Here is an 18,431-nt window from a genome sequence, read left to right as displayed (position 1 = left end):
CTCTTACTCTTTGCTGGAAACCTCGCCTGATGCATGCTCCTAAAACACATTTGGCGTGACGGCCATATCCATATGGCGGCTGCATTAGTACACTCCTGCGATCAACCAATATACTCCAGAGTCCTTGCTCCTCCTCTGGTCGTTCCAACTGATGTGTCCCGCAAGATAGCTAAAATTCTTATATTAATCCCTAAGTGCACGACCTTGCACCTTTTCACTATTAAAATCATGCTACTATTACTACAGTTCAGGTCATTCCAGATTTCTTCCTGTATTGTATCCTGGGCCTTCTCTGTTTAGCAATAGTCTCCAGCGTTTGTGTCATCCGCAAACTTATTAGCACATTCCCGCTCTTTGTGCCAAGGTCAGTAATAAAGCGTTAGAATAAGATTGGTCCCAAACTGATCCTGGGAACTCCACTAGTAAACTGCTTCCAACCTGACAGTTCACTTCAGTAGCGACCCGTTTGGAGTCTCCCCTTTACCAGTTCTTTAGTAGACGTTACATTTCATATTCTCCCCATCTTTTCCAATAAGTAACAATTTTCCCATGTGGAACCGTGTTCAAATGAACGTTACTGAAAGTCGAGGGTAAATAGGGATCTACGGCAACTTTCCGGTGTCGAGATAATCTGTCAGCCTTCTCGAAAAGAACGGAGATCAGGTTGTGGTTGACATCCAGAGCTACCTTCAAGTAAAACCATTTGTAATTTGTCCCCAATTACACATGGACACTCAATGTCCTGTAACTACTTTCTCCTTTCAAAAATTTTTTCCAAGACCTTTCTATAGCTGACAGAAGTGTCAAACTAACAGGCATATAGTGACTCGGGTTCACTTTTTTTCCCTTTCTGGTGAAGATAGGAAACGATGTTAGCAATTCTCAGCCGTTACGGTAGACACCCTGAGTTTACCGATTTCATTAAAATTTTTGCTAATGGGCTATGCAATTTTATGTTGCCAGTTCTTAAATATCTTGGTGCGAGCTTGGTTACTCTGCGCCTGGGCCCTCCGATTTTGTCCCATTAGCTGTTCAGTTTGGGCTTCCACTCAGATGTGAGGTTATGTGGTAATATGCGCACCTCCATATCCGTCAGTCCCATTTATCATCCTTTCATCTCCTAAGCTCTCAGTAGCTTATTAAAGGACTGAGGCAAGTACGTATTTAGATATTAGGGCCATGCCAGGTTATCCTAACCATTCCATTCCATCCGTCAGTGTATAGCGCGTGCCGAACTTTGTTTTTCTTGTTATTTATGGGCTAAGAACCTTGTACTATTGGTTTTGTAATGCCCTTGCAAGATCCAACTCTACAGGCTTTCAGCCTTCCTCACTTTATTCCCTACATGGTTCTCACCTCACTAAGTAGCTTCCCTTGTCAATCCCACCATCTTTCCACTCCTTTGTGTAGCTTTGTTCTTTCTTAATCACCTCTCTGAGATGCTTGCTCGTCGCTGGTTACGCACTGCCTGCCTATGGTGTTTCCCCTTTCTTGGGATGCAGCTGCTGATATTTCTGAGTTGTGTTAAAGTATTCCAGGGCCTTCTCGCGCATTTAGGATCCACACGTTCTTCAGTCCAAATCACTTCCCTAACTTAATTTCCTTAACTCTACTGAAATTAGCCGCTTGAGAAGTCAAAAACCCTAATGCTCCAGATCGTATTTTTTTTATCTTCCATCGTAGTGTTGAACTGAAGTTAGTCATATCACTCGAACCAAGGGGGTGGTCCGCTACAACCATTTCTTCTATGAGGTCCTCGACTGCTCACCAAACCAGATCTAAAATGGGCATGCCCTGCTTAGTGTCTCTTCAACGTACTTGTGAGAATCCATCGTGCTATCACATCCAGAAAAATTCTTGAGCCCTACTTATTCTTGCAAAGCACTTGTCTCCAGTGCTATATCTGGAATTTGAAGTCTGCCCATGATGCACACATTCCCGCGTAGTCTTTTTACTTCATTAAAAACCGATTAAAGAGGTCTGCATCCAGTATCAAACCAGACCTGGCAGTCTGTAGCACCCCAAGCACTATCTCAAGGGGAGGCCTAGTAGTCTTCGTTTCCCAGTGTTATTCTGCCCAGACAGAACTCTGTCTTGTCATTCCACTTCCCTTGCTATTTCTTTACAGTAACCTCATCATTGACGTACAATTGGCTACTCCACAGCTTGCCTTATATTTCTGTCTTTCCTAACAGCCACTAGCCTTCAATACCTGTACTCAGTCATGACACTATTCCACCATGTTTTGTTATCCCTAGTAATATCCGGTTAGTCACTTCCTGCCCCAGTAGCTCAGTTCCTCGCATTTTGTTAACCTAGCTCCTGTGCTTAGATGTACAACATTTCAATTTGTTGGCGTTTGGTTTCACTGGACATCTTAGCCCTGTTATGCACAGAACATTCTACCACCAGCATTCCACCTGTTAGTCTTGGATATCTACGCTACCCTTTCCCTCCTTATGTCAATTCTTCGGTCCACGGGCTGTATCCCCTGTTACTTTGTTTATCCCGCTCAAGGTTAAATTCGGTGTGAGAATTCTCACTGGAATCTTCCCCAACCATCTCCCCCAGATTCCTAGGTTTAAAGCTCTCTTAATTCAGTTGGGCGGACCCTCCATACTAGAAGTCATTCCGCTCCTACACGAATTAAAGTCCATCCTGAGAAACAGTCCTCGGTCCATGAATGCTTCGCAGTGGCCAGCTCCAAAGTCCTCCGCTATACACACACTGCCGAGCTATCTGTTGACGCCGAATTTGTCACAGGCTTTGTCGCCCGTTCTCTGAACCAGCAGAATCGCCACTGAAGATTCACCTAGAGCCTCGATTCCGTAAGCGTCTTCCCCAATCTGGCATATGTTCTCCCTTGATACAGTTCAGCGAGTATCTAGCGTATCATTCGTTCCCACGCATGAGTGACGAATCAACGGATGTCGTTTTCCCACTCCTGCTAGGGATCCTTTTCAGCCTCAAGGTCCACATCCTGTTTTAGCACCGGGCAGACAGCGCCACCCTTCTGTTCTCCCGCATCAGCTCTAGTTACAGGCCTGTCTATTCTTCTCAGTAAGGAACTCCAATCACGTAGACCGCCTTTCCTGGTGACAGTGTGATTTCTCGTGGTCCTATCCCCAGGCACCTGCTGGCTGCAGCTTCTCTTTCCTATTCACCTTGCTCCTCCTGGGCTCAGTATTTGGTTTGGCCCCTATTGACTCTCACTTCGTTCTGCGGACTAGCTGCATCTTCTTTTTTCCTTGCCCTCTCTCCTTTCAGCGACCCACTGCTGTGCCCCTTCTCATAAGTCTGCAAACCTGTCCTGGTATCTATTCTCTTCACTGGCCCGTCTTTCCTCGGCCTGTTCTCTTAGTCACATACTTCCACTGTCCTGTTCCCAGCCCAGCAGTCCTTCCTCAGAATTCTTTGGTCCTGCTTCCATCTGCACGTCTGAGCTTATCCCTTCAGCCCCCTCGTCTCTGTGTTCCATCGTCTGCTTGAACCCCCTTCTAAACTCAACCAACCAAAGTTTCCACCTGCATCTTCAGTCCTCGGATCTTTTCTTCCATCAGCTCTATCAGGCGGCACTTCAGGCAGATGTAACCCTTTTCAGGTACCCCCTCCAGGATCAAGTACATGCCGCAGCTTCCACATCCAGTCATCCTCATTGTGTCTTTCACTGCTACCTCTGTATCAGCCATGGCCTTTTCACTTCTTGCCTGGCAGTCCAAGCCACACAACACAGCACGGACCCCGAACAGGCACCAGGCCACTGGCAGACCACCGCCCGCTCCCTTGTCTGGCTCGTTGGTTCCTCTGTCTTAGTCTCCCCCTGTAAACTCCCTCTGAAATTCCCCTGTTAGCAGCTGTGTTCGCTGGCTGCTGTGCCGCTGCCTGACTGGCTGGTTACTTTTATAGGACCCCTAATAGGGTAAGCCCCACCCCCTAATCAGGGCTCAGCAGTTCTCCCAGCACAGGGCCCCTAGCAGCCTCCACACCCACACATTGATTCACTCTGTCATTCACTGCAGCTAAACAATTAAAATGTCCCATAAAAACAAGTGTCACAATGTCAGTTTAAAAAAAAAAAAGGGGGAGCAACCTCTAAAAATAAATCTTTCCTCAGCTTCTGATGCTGTAGGTTATAGATGATGCCACAACGATACCTCAGCCTAAATAACAGAAATCAACTAATAAACATCTTCCCAGCTTCAGTTTTTCTATGCTTTATTCTGATACTCCATAAGTATAAAAGAGTACCCCTACTCCATCATATGTATTAGATGCTGGGAACCAAAAAGACGGGCTCCTCCTCCAGTCTCTATGAACTCACAAAATGTGACACCTAGAACATTGCTTTTGTTTCCTGGATCCCCATGAAATCCAAATCCTACCCCTCTAAAAATCTGATAGATCATCTGCCTCCATTGCACACTCAGAATGGAGTGCACACTCCAAGTTGCAATACCATCTGTACAAAGACAGATCCAAGTTGTTACTGGTACTTGTGATCCCTGTCTACTTGACAACCTTATCACTGTTACTAATTAGTCTGATTTACCTATCTCTCTCACACACTTTCCTTTAGCCACTTTTTCCTTGTTGGCTGGTTTGTTGTTCTCAACTATCTGAGTTGCTCCCAACTGACAGTTCTTTCTGAAGTTGCTCAAGCCCAATAACATCTGGATCCCTTTCCCCTAATGAATGCATTTATAACACACCCACAGGCTCATCTGTCTGCTCTCCCTCATCCAGAACAGTGCCTAATACAGACCATATTATAATGCTTCCTGTTGGAGCTGTGAAAATGCTATGTGGTTAGGGTTGCCAACCCTCCCAGTTTCTCTGGGAGTCTTCCGGAATTGGGCTCTACCTCCCGGAGGCTACTGAAGCCAAAGTGGGATATTTTAGATGCTAAAAGTCTGGTGGCACAGTGGGACTAAGTCAGGGTCCCTGTCTGCCCTGGCCCACACTGCTCCTGGAAGTGACCGTCACATCCCTTTGGCCCCACAGGGACATACCAACTGCTTCCAGGAAAGGTGTGGAGTCAGGGCAGGCAGGGACCCTGCCTTAGCCCCACTGCACCACCAACTGGGAGCCGCCCAAGGTGAGCGCTGCCCAGCTGGAGCCTGCACCCCTCATCCCCTCCTGCACCCCAACTCCCCTTCCCCAGCCCTGAGCCCCCTCCTGCACCTAAACTCCCTCTCAGAGTCCCCATCCCTCCCGCAGCCCAATCCTCTGCCCCAGCCTGGTGAAAGTGAGTGAGGGTGAGGGGGAGAGTGTGACGGAGGAAGAGAGCAAATGGAGTGAGTGGGGCGGGGCCTTGGAGAAGGGGAAGGGTAGGGGCAGGTCCTCGGTGAAGGGGCAGGGCAGGGAGCGGGGCAAGGGTGTTTGGGTTTCTGTGATTAGACAGCTGGCAATCCTATATGTGGTCAGACAGTTGTAGGCTATATCCCCAGCAGTCTCCTTGAATCCTCTTCTAAAAAATCCTCCTGTTCTTGAAGCTCAGCACATAAAAATATGCTCCCCAGCTATCAGGTTTGCTATACCAGAACCTGCCAACGCTGGTGACTTGGCTTCCTGCACAACCAATGACATCTGCAGATGTTCCTTCCCAATTTTCTCTTTCTTCGTCATCAGTTCTGATAGACTTCTCCACATGATCAGTTCTTGTACCCTCTTCTGTATTGTCCTGGCTTTCAAAGGTTCCCACTCCCTTACCCTGACTCCTTCCCAATCCTTTGCCACTACAGAATAAAGCCAGTCCTTCTCTCAAAAGTAGAGAGGCCATGCCACACAAAATAGAGCCTTATTCTTCAAGTGGTTGTTCATGTCCATTCAAAGTAGGTGTGTGCGCGCTGTGTGCACACCAGCCGGGAGATTTTCCCCTAGCAGCATCCGTAGGGTTGGCTCAGGCGCCCCCTGGAGTGGCGCCGCCATGGCGCTCTATAAAGGGACCAGCCGACCCTCCACCCCCTCAGTTCCTTCTTACCACTGGTGACGGCTAGCTGTAACTTCTCTTGCATAGCAATCTGGCAGTGTCCTATCCGTACCGTTTAGTCAGTGTATTCAGTTATATTATAGTTAGATAGATCTTTGTATATAGTTTTTGTAGTTGGGGGGTCCCCACCCCAGTCTTCTTCGCCCGCTGGGGCATGCCCGGGTCCCCCGGGTTCAAACTCTGCGAGGACTGTGGGAAATTCATGCCCAAGAGTGACCCGCACTCTGCGTGCTTGAGGTGCCTCGGAGAGCCACCAAAAGGACCGGTGTTCTATCTGTAGAGGCTTCCGCCTGCGAACTCTCAAGGACAGGGCTCAAAGACTTAGAGTCGTCCTGATGGAGGTGGTCTTGCAACCACCCTCGGACCCAGAACCGGCCGAGATGGGCCCCAGCATGTCATCCTCGATGCACAGTGCCCCGGCACCAGCATCAGGACTTAGGGCCCAGCCCAGGTCGTCCCAGACCCGGCACCAGGCGGAGTCGGGTCATAGGAAGTCGGCCTCAGGGAGGCACCACTCACCTTCGCCGGTGCCCGCCAAGAAAAAGAAGCCAGTGAGGGATCGGTCTCCCGACCAGGACCCGAGGCTGACCCCGCCCCCAGGGCTAAGTGGACAGGCTGGGTTACAGCCCCCGGCGGTTCCGTCGACTCTTGCACCGCAGAGAGGGTGATCGAGTCCAGACCAACCTAATTCTCCAGGCTTCAGTGGAGACATATGCCCCCTGTTGATGCCGGAGGCGTTCAAGGCAGCCTCAGACCTGATGGGTCTCCCGGCACCGGCATCCCCACATCGTCGGGAGTTGCCTACTGTGGTCCACCCACCAGTAAAATCTAGAGGCAAGCCAGCCATGCTATTGCCTCCCTCCCCACACCGAGCTGCGAAGGCGGCACCGGACCAGAGGAGAGGCTCTTCGTTGCCTCGGCACCACTCACCTTCTGCACCTGGCACCACTTCCTGCAGGTCCTCATACTCAGACACTTCAGACTCAGAGGCGAACTCCTATCACTCCAGCAGGTCATGGAGCAGGAGATCGGTGTCGGGGGTGAGCCACCAACGTTACCCGCAGTGGCAGCAACAATGGCAGCTGCCCTCGCAGTGGCCGTTTTGGACTCCCTGGGCCTACCATCAATCGGTAGGCCAGGCATTTGGCCTTCGGTCACGGTCGGCTTTGGTGTCCTTGACGTCGGTGGGCCTGGCGTAGCTGCCTCCATCGTCGGCATCATCGCCAGGAAGGGGTGTGCCATCGTCAAGTTAAGTACCCTCTAACCGGGCAGCGGCACTGGCAGCGACTTTAGTTCGGGCTATGCCGGCACCGCATGATACACCAGGTCACTCACTGGCAACCCCGGTACCAGCCGCAGTGCCGCATTTGGACTCAGGACCGGCACCGCAACCTCAATACCGTGTGCCGCAGGACCCAGAGTGGCTGCATGCACCGGAGTAAAGGCTGCTCCATGTAATGTTTTAGTCGTCCTCCCCGGACGAGGCGGTCTAGGGTACAGCTGCGGCTCCAGCCCTCGAGGACACTTGAATTCTCCAGCAATTGCTTTGGCGAGCAGCTCAAAGCCTCGCAATCCAAGCGGAGGAGATCGAGGTGGATGCGGACCCTGTAGTGGACATCCTGGCCCCCTCAGGGACATCCAGGGTGGCCCTCCCGCTGATAAAGACAATAGCGAATATGTCCTGCACCCTATGGCAAACACCAGCCTCATTGTCCCCTACTGCCAAGGGGACAGAGCGATGCTACTTCGTCCCCTCTAAAGGGCATGAACACCTGTACACCCCGCTACCACCGACTCCCTGGTAGTAGATGCGGCTAACCAGCAGGAGCATCAAGGGTTTCAGGAGTCAACAGCAAAGAGCAGGGACGCAAAAAGACTTGAGCTCTTTGGCAGGAAGGTGTACTCCATGGGGGGACTCCAACTCCGCATTGCCAATCAACAGGCAATAGTAAGCCGATATGGCCACAACACGTGTTCGGCCATGTTGAAGTTTGTGGAGCTCCTTCCCCAGGACTCGAGATCAAAGTTTTCGGCCCTAGTGGAGAAGGGCAAACTGATCTCTCGAGCCTCTCTCCAGGCCGCCTTAGATGCGGCGGACTCAGCCTCGCACAGCCTGGCCACGGGCCTGGTCATGCGGCGGGGCACCTGGCTTCCAGGTCTCGGGCCTCCCCTATGAGGTCCAGCAGACGATTCAAGACCTCCCCTTCGAAGGGCAGATGCTGTTTTCAGAGAAAATGGACAAACGTCTCCATAGTTTAAAGGACTCGAGAGCCACACTTCGCTCGCTGGGCTTGCATACCCCCGTGACCCAACGCAGACAATTTAGGCCACAGGCGCCCCCTCGCCCATACCAGCCACAGGCCCGCCAGGAGCTGGGGCACAGGAGGGATAGAAATGGCAGGAGGTGTCATCAGCGTCACCCCTCCGGCCAGGCATCTGGCCAGTCGAGACCACCATCTGGGCCTAGACCCCCTATTTGATGGTACGGTCAAGGGCGACCTACCAATCGAGACTCTGGATCCTCCCACCCCTACCTTTGGGTCATGTCTGTCCCACTTCTACCGTGCCTGGTCCCAAATTACGTTGGACAAATGAGTGCTCCACACACCAGAGAGGGGATATTCTATCCAGTTTTCCTCTCTCCCGCCTCACCAACCCCCTTCCCCGTCCCTCTTCAGGGACCCTTCTCACGAGCAACTTCTGGTTCAAGATGTGAAGTCCCTCACGGAGGCAGGGGCGGTGGAGGAAGTCTTGCGGGAGCACAGGGGCAAAGGCTTCTACTCCAGGTACTTTCTCGTACCAAAGGCAAAAGGGGGCCTGAGACCCATCCTAGATTTGCGGTGGCTGAACAAGTTTGTGAGGAAACTCAAGTTCCGCATGGCCTCCCTGTCCTCGATCATCCCCTCCTTGGGTCTAGGAGATTGGTATGTCACCCTCGACTTAAAGGACGCCTATTTCCACATCACCATAATTCCACGGCACCGCCGGTACCTCAGGTTCGTCGTGGCCGATGCTCCCGTTTGGCCTGTCAGCTGCTCCCAGGGTCTTCACAATGTGCATGGCGGTCGTGGCGGCCTTCCTGCACAGGCATGGCATCCAGATATTCCCCTACCTGGACTACTGGCTCATAAAGGGCCACTCCAAGGAGCAGGTAGAGACCCAGGTGCTGTTCATCAGGCAGACCTTTCTCGATCTGAGCCCCCTCTTGAACGATGCCAAATCCACCCTGTCTCCAACGCAACGCATAGAGTTCATAGGAGCGGTTCTGGACTCCACACACGCCAAAGCGTATCTGCCGAAGTCCAGGTTCCATGCAATTTCCGAGCTCATCCTCGGACTGCACCGCAGCCCGGTTACCACAGCGCAAGTTTGCCTCTGGCTGTTGGGCCACATGGCGGCATGCACCTACGAGGTGGTCCACTTCAGATTCCAGCTTCGCCCGCTGCAGTCCTGGTTGGCGACAGTCTATTACCCGGTCAGGGACCCCCTGGACTCTGTGGTGTCCGTTCCCCGCTTGGTGCTGCGCTCGCTTCGGTGGTGGCTCAACCCGCGGGAAGTCTGCATGGGTGTTCCTTTGCTGCCCCACAGCCCTCCCTCTCCCTCGTGACAGACAACTAGGATCGAGGTTAGGAAGCGCACCTGGGATGCCTCAGGACGCAGGGCTTGTGGTCGCCGGAGGACCTCAAGTTGCATATCAATGACAGGGAGCTGAGAGTGGTCCGCCTGGTGTGTTTGACCTTCCGGTCTCACCTGGCTGGCAGGTGTGTTTCAGCCCTTTTGGACAACACGGTGGCAGTCTTTTATATCAACAAACAGGGGTGCACGCTCCTCTCCCCTCTGCAGGGAAGCCCTTGCGCTGTGGGATTTCTGCGTCCACAATGCCACTCACTTGATGGCGTTCTATCTTCCGGGGGAGCAGAATGGCTTGGCGGACACCCTCAACCGCTCATTCCAGGGTCACGAGTGGTCCCTCAGATGGGACGTGGTGCGCTCAATTTTCCAGCTCTGGGGCTTTTCCCGGTTAGACCTGTTTGCCTCAAGGGAAAACAAGAAGTGCTGACGGTTTTGCTCCCTTCTGGGCCGCAGTCAGGGGTCTCTGTCAGACGCTTTCCTTCAGCCATGGGAAGATGGCCTGCTCTATGCCTTTCCTCCGATCCCCCTGATACACAGGGTGCTTTTAAAGATTCTCAGGGATCGCACCAGGGCAATCCTGATAGCTCTGGCGTGGCTGTGCCAGCATTGGTACACGTCACTCCTGCACATGTCCGTTCAGGTGCCCCTGATGCTGCCCCTACTCCCGCACCTGATCACATAGGACCGGGGCTCCCTCCACCATCCGAACCTCAAGTCCCTTCACCTCACAGCCTGGATGCTGCATGGCTGAACCGGGTAGAGTCGCAGTGTTCCCAGCAGGTCAGGCAGGCGCTGATGGGTAGCAGGAAACCATCAACTAGGGCCACCTACTTGGCTAAATTGAAGTGCTTCTCCATCTGGTCGGGTCAGCAGGGTCACGACCCGCTGGGGGTTCCAATTCCTGTTGTCCTTGACTATTTGCTTCACCTAAGACAACTGGGCCTCTCCCTTTTCTCTATTCGCGTACATTTGGCGGCCATATCCGCTTTTCATCCAGGGAGAGGGGGGTACCTCAGTGTTTGCAAACCCACTAGTTGGGCATTTCCTCAAGGGTATGGACAGGCTCTTCCCGCATGTGCGTCAGCTGACCCCAGCTTGGGACCTGAACCTGGTCCTCTCCGTCCTCCCGGGCCCTCCCTTTGAGCCTCTGGCCTCGTGCTCCCTGCTGTACCTGTCATACAAGACTGCTTTCCTGGTGGCCATCACCCCGGCCCGACGGGTGTTGGAGCTTTGAGCGTTAACATCTGAGCCCCCGTACACAGTCTCCTACAAGGACAAGGTCCAACTTAGACCTCATCCGGCTTTCCTACCCAAGGTCATTTCACAGTTCCACATGGGCCAAGATATCTTTCTCCCAGTGTTTTACCCGAAACCACACGCCTCCAGCGAAGAGCAGAGGCTATACTCCCTGGATGTCCACAGGGTCTTGGCTTTTTACATAGAGCGTACCAAGCCGTTCAGACGCTCGAACCAGCTCTTCATCGCAGTGGCAGAGAGGATGAAGGGGCTACCGGTCTCCTCTCAGAGAATCTCTTCATGGATCGCAACCTGCTCCGGTCACAGCCCACTTCACTAGGGCGCAGGCCTCCTCGGCGGCATTCCTGGCTCAGGTTCTGACTCAGGAGATTTGTAGAGCATCTATGTGGTCCTCCATCCACACGTTCATGTCACACTATGCCATCACACACCAGGCTAGGGATGATGCAGCCTTCGGTCACGCAGTACTCCAGTCAGCAGTGGTCTCCAACCCCACCTCCTAAGATTAGGCTTGTGAATCACCTACTTTGAATGGACATGAACAACCACTTGAAGAATAAAAAATGTTTACCCACCTTTTAGTAACTGTTGTTCTTTGAGATGCGTTGTTCATGTCCATTCCAACACCCACCCTCCTGCCTCTCTGTCAGAGTACCGGCAAGAAGGAACTGAGGGGATGGAGGGTCGGCGGGCCCCTTTATAGGGCGCCATGGCTGCGCCACTCCAGGGGGCGCCTGAGCCAACCTACGGACGCTGCTAGGAGAAAATCTTCCGGCTGGCATGCGCGCAGCGCACACACACCTACTTTGAATGGACATAAACACCACATCTCGAAGAACAACAGTTACTAAAAGGTGGGTAACCATTTTTTCATCAATGATTGCAGGGCTGCTTGGAATCCTCTACCCCCTGGCTCAAGTAAGGAAGAAAGGTCATTGCCTGCATAGGAATGAAGTCTTTCCGTGTTTTGCCATGTCTCTGGGCACTGCCTATAAACATGCCACTTTTTACACACACACAGCATCTAATGAAGTCCCTGTAGTCCTCAGTCTTGTGTGCATTGGAACAAACATGCACGTACTTCCTCAAACACTCTGTAACGCCACAGTTAAGACAAGTGCATGGCTTCCAAGGTTACCTACAGTAACTCTGTTCAAAACCTAAATAAAATATGTTGGCAAGATGCTGTATTATTTACCTGGAAAGGTACAAAAGTGCCTTTGAATTCACTATTCCAAACTCTAAATTGACCCCAAATTTTAATCGGAGGCTACAGCACTTTGGCATAACATGGAACCCAGTGCAGATTGTCTGTTTCATGTATGTTTCCATTGGGGAAGAAAATAGTCACAGGCTTAATGGGAGGTTGGAATAAAGAAACGGCTTCTATATCCTCCCAATCCCTACTCCCTTTCCCAATTCCAAACCGCTCCCAGAAAAATACAGTTCATTATCAGAATGAAAGCTGACATTGAATTCTCTGCTGCCTAACAGGTGGATCACTGTTTTCAGCTATGCAAGCACGAATCCTAAAGATTTTAACAGGAACCAAAACAACAAAATCCCTGGTGTGACCTTTGTTCATGTCCTCTCTCTGGCTCAGACATATCACAAATCTATGTCAAGGCATCCTAAAATAATCCTTGCATTGTGAGGCATCCTGCCGAGAAGCCTGATCCTGATTGGCTATGACAGCTGCGTGGGGTTCTTCCTGGGTGGCCCCTCAGGAGACAGAGTTAGAAATAGACAAGTTAGGTCCTTCCTTCCTTGTCATTATTCATGGTTGCTTATTCACAACGGGCCCTTCTGCTTATCCTTATCAGCAACACAGCTTCCCTCTGTTTCTGGGGCCCCCAGAACAAACAAACAAAAAACCTACTTCAGAGTCTAAAAAAATGCTTCTTTTGGGCCACTTTTCCCTCTGGTCAACTCATTCTTAATAATCCTGAGTGAAGTCCCTTAAAGTGAATGGATCCCTTCAACCAAGGAAAGCACAGTACTACTCCCCTCTCGACTCACAGGAGGATGAGTCAGAGGTGTGACTGATAAACTGCCCTACACTCCTACATTACTGATACAGCCTGATTGTGGCAAAGCTCCAATGTATTCTTGCCCCTCCTGAGCATCCATGCAGAGTTTGAAATGGAGTACACCCTGCAAGCCATTTCCCAGAGTAAGGAGAACTATTTCTATTATATCTGTACCAACAAGTTCCTCTGTCAGCTGCTCCCCAACACCAGAGAAAGGTACAGAAAACTCTCTCCTTTTGAACGCATACTGCCTTCATTCCAAATCCTTCCAATCCCCAAGTGCAGTTCTCAAGTCAGCTTCCCTACAGATACATTTGGTCTGGGTGCACAACCCCATCAGGCAACACAGGAACAAGGCTTATAACATCAGCTCATAGAACCGTGGGATCTACCAGTAACTTTTGCATCAGTCTCCAAACAAATGGACTTTTCTACCGTCACATCTAATGAACACACTGGAGGAACAACACTTCCTTCAGCTCCAGCCCATGAGGCTGCAACCATCTTGGCAGGAAGAAGAAATGAGAACAAACTCTCTTTCTGATTAGTATAAGCACCTAGCAATAGTCCTACATCTAAAAGTAAATAAAAATACCTTTGTATGACAACTCCAATATTGGCCGATGCATTATTTTTTATTTTACAATATGCACAACTAATTTGAATGTGAGTTATGCAATTTTATAACTAACATTTTATTTTATTGTGTGTGGGTTTTTTAAAATGGCTCCTATGTCTATCCGTATCATCAAGTGTTGATTCATTTGTTTATAGTGAGTGGGTAGCATCTGCCTTTTAACATTAAATGTGTCTCTGTGTATTAAGAGTGACAACTGACTCAGATGCATAGAAATAAATTCTGCCCTTCTTTATGTCCCTGCAATCCCAGCAAAGTCAGTATGGTTATATCAATATAACCAAAATCATAATCTAGAATATTTTGTTTAAAATGAGAGCGGTTCAAGCCTCTGAAAACTCACTATGACTATTGCCCATTAAATGCAATATATTGACATTTTAAAAACATGAGGAGAAGGTGCAGAAATTCCACTGATACCAATGTATACTTCAACCAGGTTAAAATCTGAGTTAACACCATTTATGGCTGACAGTGTAGCAGTTGGGAAATGTTCATTTTCACACTATTTTACTTTACCAATGCGCACACAGACTGTTCTTGTATCACCATGCAAAACAATAGGTGATGTGAGTGACTTGCACATTCAGACATACAATGGCATATTTTGCTGAGCTAATACTATGGTTTGGATGAGCCGAAATCCAATGCTGCGGAAAAATCCTGGCATCCCACGTTCCCTGTATTGCCTCAGAGATGTCATACTATCCCCACTGGTTATATACACATGTTAAAAGCATCCTTCTGCAATACGTTTAGTGTTTGGTCAATTGTATAAATGGTGCCTGGAAGGCATTTAAGATCTATATTTTTATCAAGCACCTGAATACAAGCCCCTAAACTAATTCTGTACTCCTGTGATTCCAGTTCAGGAAATGGAAGGTGATTTCAGATAATCTTTAAAAATCTTTTCCTTGTTTAATCATTATAACATTTTACCTTGAATAGCTTATCTTCTCTAAGATCAGAATCAGTTTTGTTCAGTAAATAAGGTTGCAGCAGATTCTTTAAAGCATATAAGAATATGCATATAAGAAAATCCCTTCCCTCTTGCTTTTCTGTGGAAGAATGTACTGTATTATGAACACATCAGAAAAGTCACACGTAAATATAATAATTAAGTCTGCACAAAATTTCTCCTCGAAATCATCTGAAATTTGGCAGGTTTGAAGTTTTGATGCAAGAATAAACTTCCGAGGATTCACTCAAGGCTCTGGGCCAGGTTGGTCAACCTGACTGAAAAGCCCTCGTCAACATCTGTGATGATTCTCTCTAACCTTGTTGTGGTCTGACCCAGAGCCTTCTGTCCCCTCACAACCTCTTTCCCTCATGATCCCTGTGAGTGCACTCTTCAGTCCTTCAGGCACCTGTCTACAGAAGAGACCGCAAAATCCCATGAACATCTCATGAGCAAGCTACAATTTCCCTTCACTTCATATTGTTTATCAGGTCTGGGGAAAGAGGGTGAAAGTGTGACAAAAACCATTACTTCCCTGGACTCTTCAGAGAATGATTGGGTGGCATATTCCCCTCAACCACCCATCCTATCACTTGCGGAAGAAGTTGGCTATATTTTTACTGACTCCCTCAAACAAGTAGATGCCATGTTACTCTGTGGAATAGCCCAGCCCATATTGCTTCACATTGCCCCTGTGCTGAAGTGGAGTAGGAAACAGCCCTCCTACCGCTGATGGAACTACTGCTGAACCTCACCAAAATCTGAGCCCTGAGAAACTCATACTGCACTATGATAGTGAATACTTCCCCCAATTAATCCCCTAATTGCTTAGTAAACCGGTGAGTTTTGGAAATGGTCCCTTGAGATTCATTAGTGGTTTTTATATTAACATGAACCTGAAACAACTGGAAGAGCAAAACCACAAAGGTATATACAGCCCAAATGCTACCTAATCTATAGTAGGTTGAATGCTGTATATCAAATTTTTAGCCAAGTTTGAACCAGGCCTCCACTGTTTCAGGTGCAAATGTAATCGTGGACACAGGGTTATTTGTTTGTTTGTTTTTAAGTTTACATAAAGCCAAATTCAATGTAAGTGTACACAAATTCAAGCAGCATCCACCCAAACATAGTTCTGTCAGTCCAAATTACAAACAGATTTCAATTTCCCACTTTTTACATCAGATGTAAAAGAAAAAGGTCAAATGATAGCAAGAATTATTGGCAGTTGTGGAATATTTTGTTAGTGTTTGTTATATGAGTGAGTGTCCTAAGTTCACCTCAGGATTTAAAATGGCAAATTCGCAACTGATTTTCTCCCTGTCATCTCACTGCCTTCAGTATGGGGTGTAAATCACTATAGTATATGTCCCATATGCTATGGAATAGCTTGATATTAAAGGGCATCAGTCTTCCCACCACAATGAAGCACAAAATAGCAGAGTGGAATGGTCTTCCTCTCCCACTTCTCAATGACAGATTGTCTTGGACAGGCTGGAGGAAGCAGAAAGAAGAAGAGAGGAAAACTTTATGGGTCTATCTTTTGGACATAAAGCCATAGATGTCCTTGAAATCTCAGCTGTTTCCTGCTTATATGAAGTTATTATTCCTACATTGCTGTAGCTAAAAATATTGTTAAAGATAGAGATAAACTTCATTTAAAGTAACTGCAAAAAACAATTAAGTTTCTAATTAGACTGTATCGTGCAACCATGTATTTGATTTAGAATGATTTATAGCCCTCCACAATTTACTTGAGAGTCCAAATATTGCTATGGGCACATTTACTTTCATCTTTCCACAACTATGGTGTACATTATGTTTCCAAAGTAATACACATTGTATGTTACTTGCATTTTGCATTGTGTTGTATAATTGATTAATCATTGTCTAAATATGCCATCTAGCAGTATGAATTGTCAATTTATGTTCACTTCATTTAAAATAGAAGTACTTATTAAATCACTGACTAACAATATCATATGAGATGTAATTACATAATTGTATTATGGCAATTGGCAATGATTATGTATTTTGAATGATGTATATGGTTTTGTTCTTCATGCCGAAAGATTTGCTAGGTCCTGGAAAATTTGTATAACTTTTAAAATAACACATTTTCATGCAAAGAGACCTAATTTCCTTAGTATTAAGATTGCACAAGTTAATTTCATGTCAACACACATAGTAGAAACTGAAGAAATCACCACATTAGGCAACTTTAACAGCCCAACAAACCTAAGTGCCATATCTTAACACCAAAACATACTGTAAACTTGATGTTCACAGCAAACTCCCTTTCACTTGCAACATACAGCCCCCATGGTTCACACATCTAATTCATCACAGTTCTTGCCTTAAGTCGTGATTTTTTTGCACATGTGTAGCCATCACTCTGAAGCTTCACACTTGTTCTGCTGAGTTCTACTCACTCAGCCCTTTGTGATTTCAATGAAGTTCTGTGTTGGGGTATCGTTTCTGCCTACAGGAAGCTCAGTGCTAGATGAGGTCTATGTTTTGGGTGGGTGGGTACATACCACAAGGTGCCGTGTTTATTGTTTAAAAAGAGATAAATGCTTTATTTTTATGTAATTTCACAAAATGTCTTGATAACATTGTTAAACAGTTAGAACTTTCTTGAGGTTGCAGAACAATTTCCATTATAAGCTACTTTTTTTCATATGATCAAAATTTTCTTAAATATTCAAATTGTGATCTTAAATTTTCCTTGCCTGGTGTCTGCTCAAAGGTGGAATTGGTTCAAACATTAGAACAAAATCTCTTCAGCCATTTGGGAATTTTAGTGATGGCGAAAAAGACACACACACACACTGAACCTTTTAAAACTGCAGCTTGAGCACATATTTCCATTAAGTTGGTACACAAGTACACTGTATATGTGCTTGCATCATGGAGTATGTTCACTTTGCATCTAGAATCACAGGCCAATCTCTTTGATCCTGGGATTGTATTGTACTGATTACAAGGTAACTGGAAGCATTCCCCAAGCTGTTGTTTATTACCCCTTTTCCCTCAGTGTAGCTCCCCACAATGTTTCACAAAATTATGAGCATGTTGCCCTTTTGTCTTACGTGCACTCAGTACTGCACAGTAGTACCAGATGGTAAACATGAATATCTAAAATTGTTTAAAGAAAAAATTAGTAAGAAACACTATGTGATCACAGAATTAAAGATGTAAGACCAAATTCTACTCCAGTGATTTCAATGGAGTAACTCCAGATAATCAGAAGGGTAAATGAATGAAAAATGTGGCCCTGTGACATAATATTAATACATTAGAGGGCAGAATTAAGATTGCACATGCAACCTTAAATTTTATATTTCCTGACTGAATGTACAGCTGCAAAGTTACCATTGCATTAATATAATTTAAGAAGCAGAATGTAAATTCAGTTTTTTTCATGTATTCAGCCCAAACTCAAATGTCTACACAACAGTTTTATAGCCCCATAAAACCAAGTCAGCTGATGTGGGCCAACCGCAGGTGTTTTGATGCAGTGTAGACATACTCCAATTGTCTTTCCAACAAAACTGAAATAAATTTTGTTTGCAAGCAATTTAAACAAAAGCACAACATGGTAATGTCATATCTCTTTCTTCCAACAGCCACTCAACTATGAAAAAAAGAAATCATATACACTTAATATAGAAGGAGCAAATACACACCTGGATTTCCGTTTTTCACATTTGGGACCATTTAAAGATGTAACAATGTTGAAGATCATTGTTGGGGATGTAGATGAACCTCCACTATTCTCTATGCCTTCCTATGTCATGGAAGTTTATGAAAATGCGAAAATTGGGACTGTTGTTGGTACAGTGGCAGCACACGATCCTGACAGCACTAACAGCTTAGTAAGGTACAGTAAGTCCAAGCAGTACTGAATTGAACTCTGGTTGCTAA

At 47.4% G+C, this 18,431-nt stretch overlaps 1 protein-coding gene across 2 annotated transcripts in view; it reads left to right on the top strand.

Moving 5' to 3' along the window:
• Positions 1-18,431, top strand: part of CDH18 (cadherin 18) — a 973,183-nt gene that overhangs the window by 857,163 nt on the left and 97,589 nt on the right. For both annotated transcript variants that reach the window (XM_075062696.1, XM_075062695.1), the window contains one exon: positions 18,134-18,387. In XM_075062696.1, coding sequence (XP_074918797.1) covers positions 18,134-18,387 — 254 coding nt within the window. The remainder of the gene's footprint in view (positions 1-18,133; positions 18,388-18,431) is intronic.

This window comes from Chelonoidis abingdonii, chromosome 2, assembly GCF_003597395.2.
Source record: "Chelonoidis abingdonii isolate Lonesome George chromosome 2, CheloAbing_2.0, whole genome shotgun sequence".
Classification (NCBI taxonomy): domain Eukaryota; kingdom Metazoa; phylum Chordata; order Testudines; family Testudinidae; genus Chelonoidis; species Chelonoidis abingdonii.
This window is presented reverse-complemented; position numbering and strand designations above follow the sequence as displayed.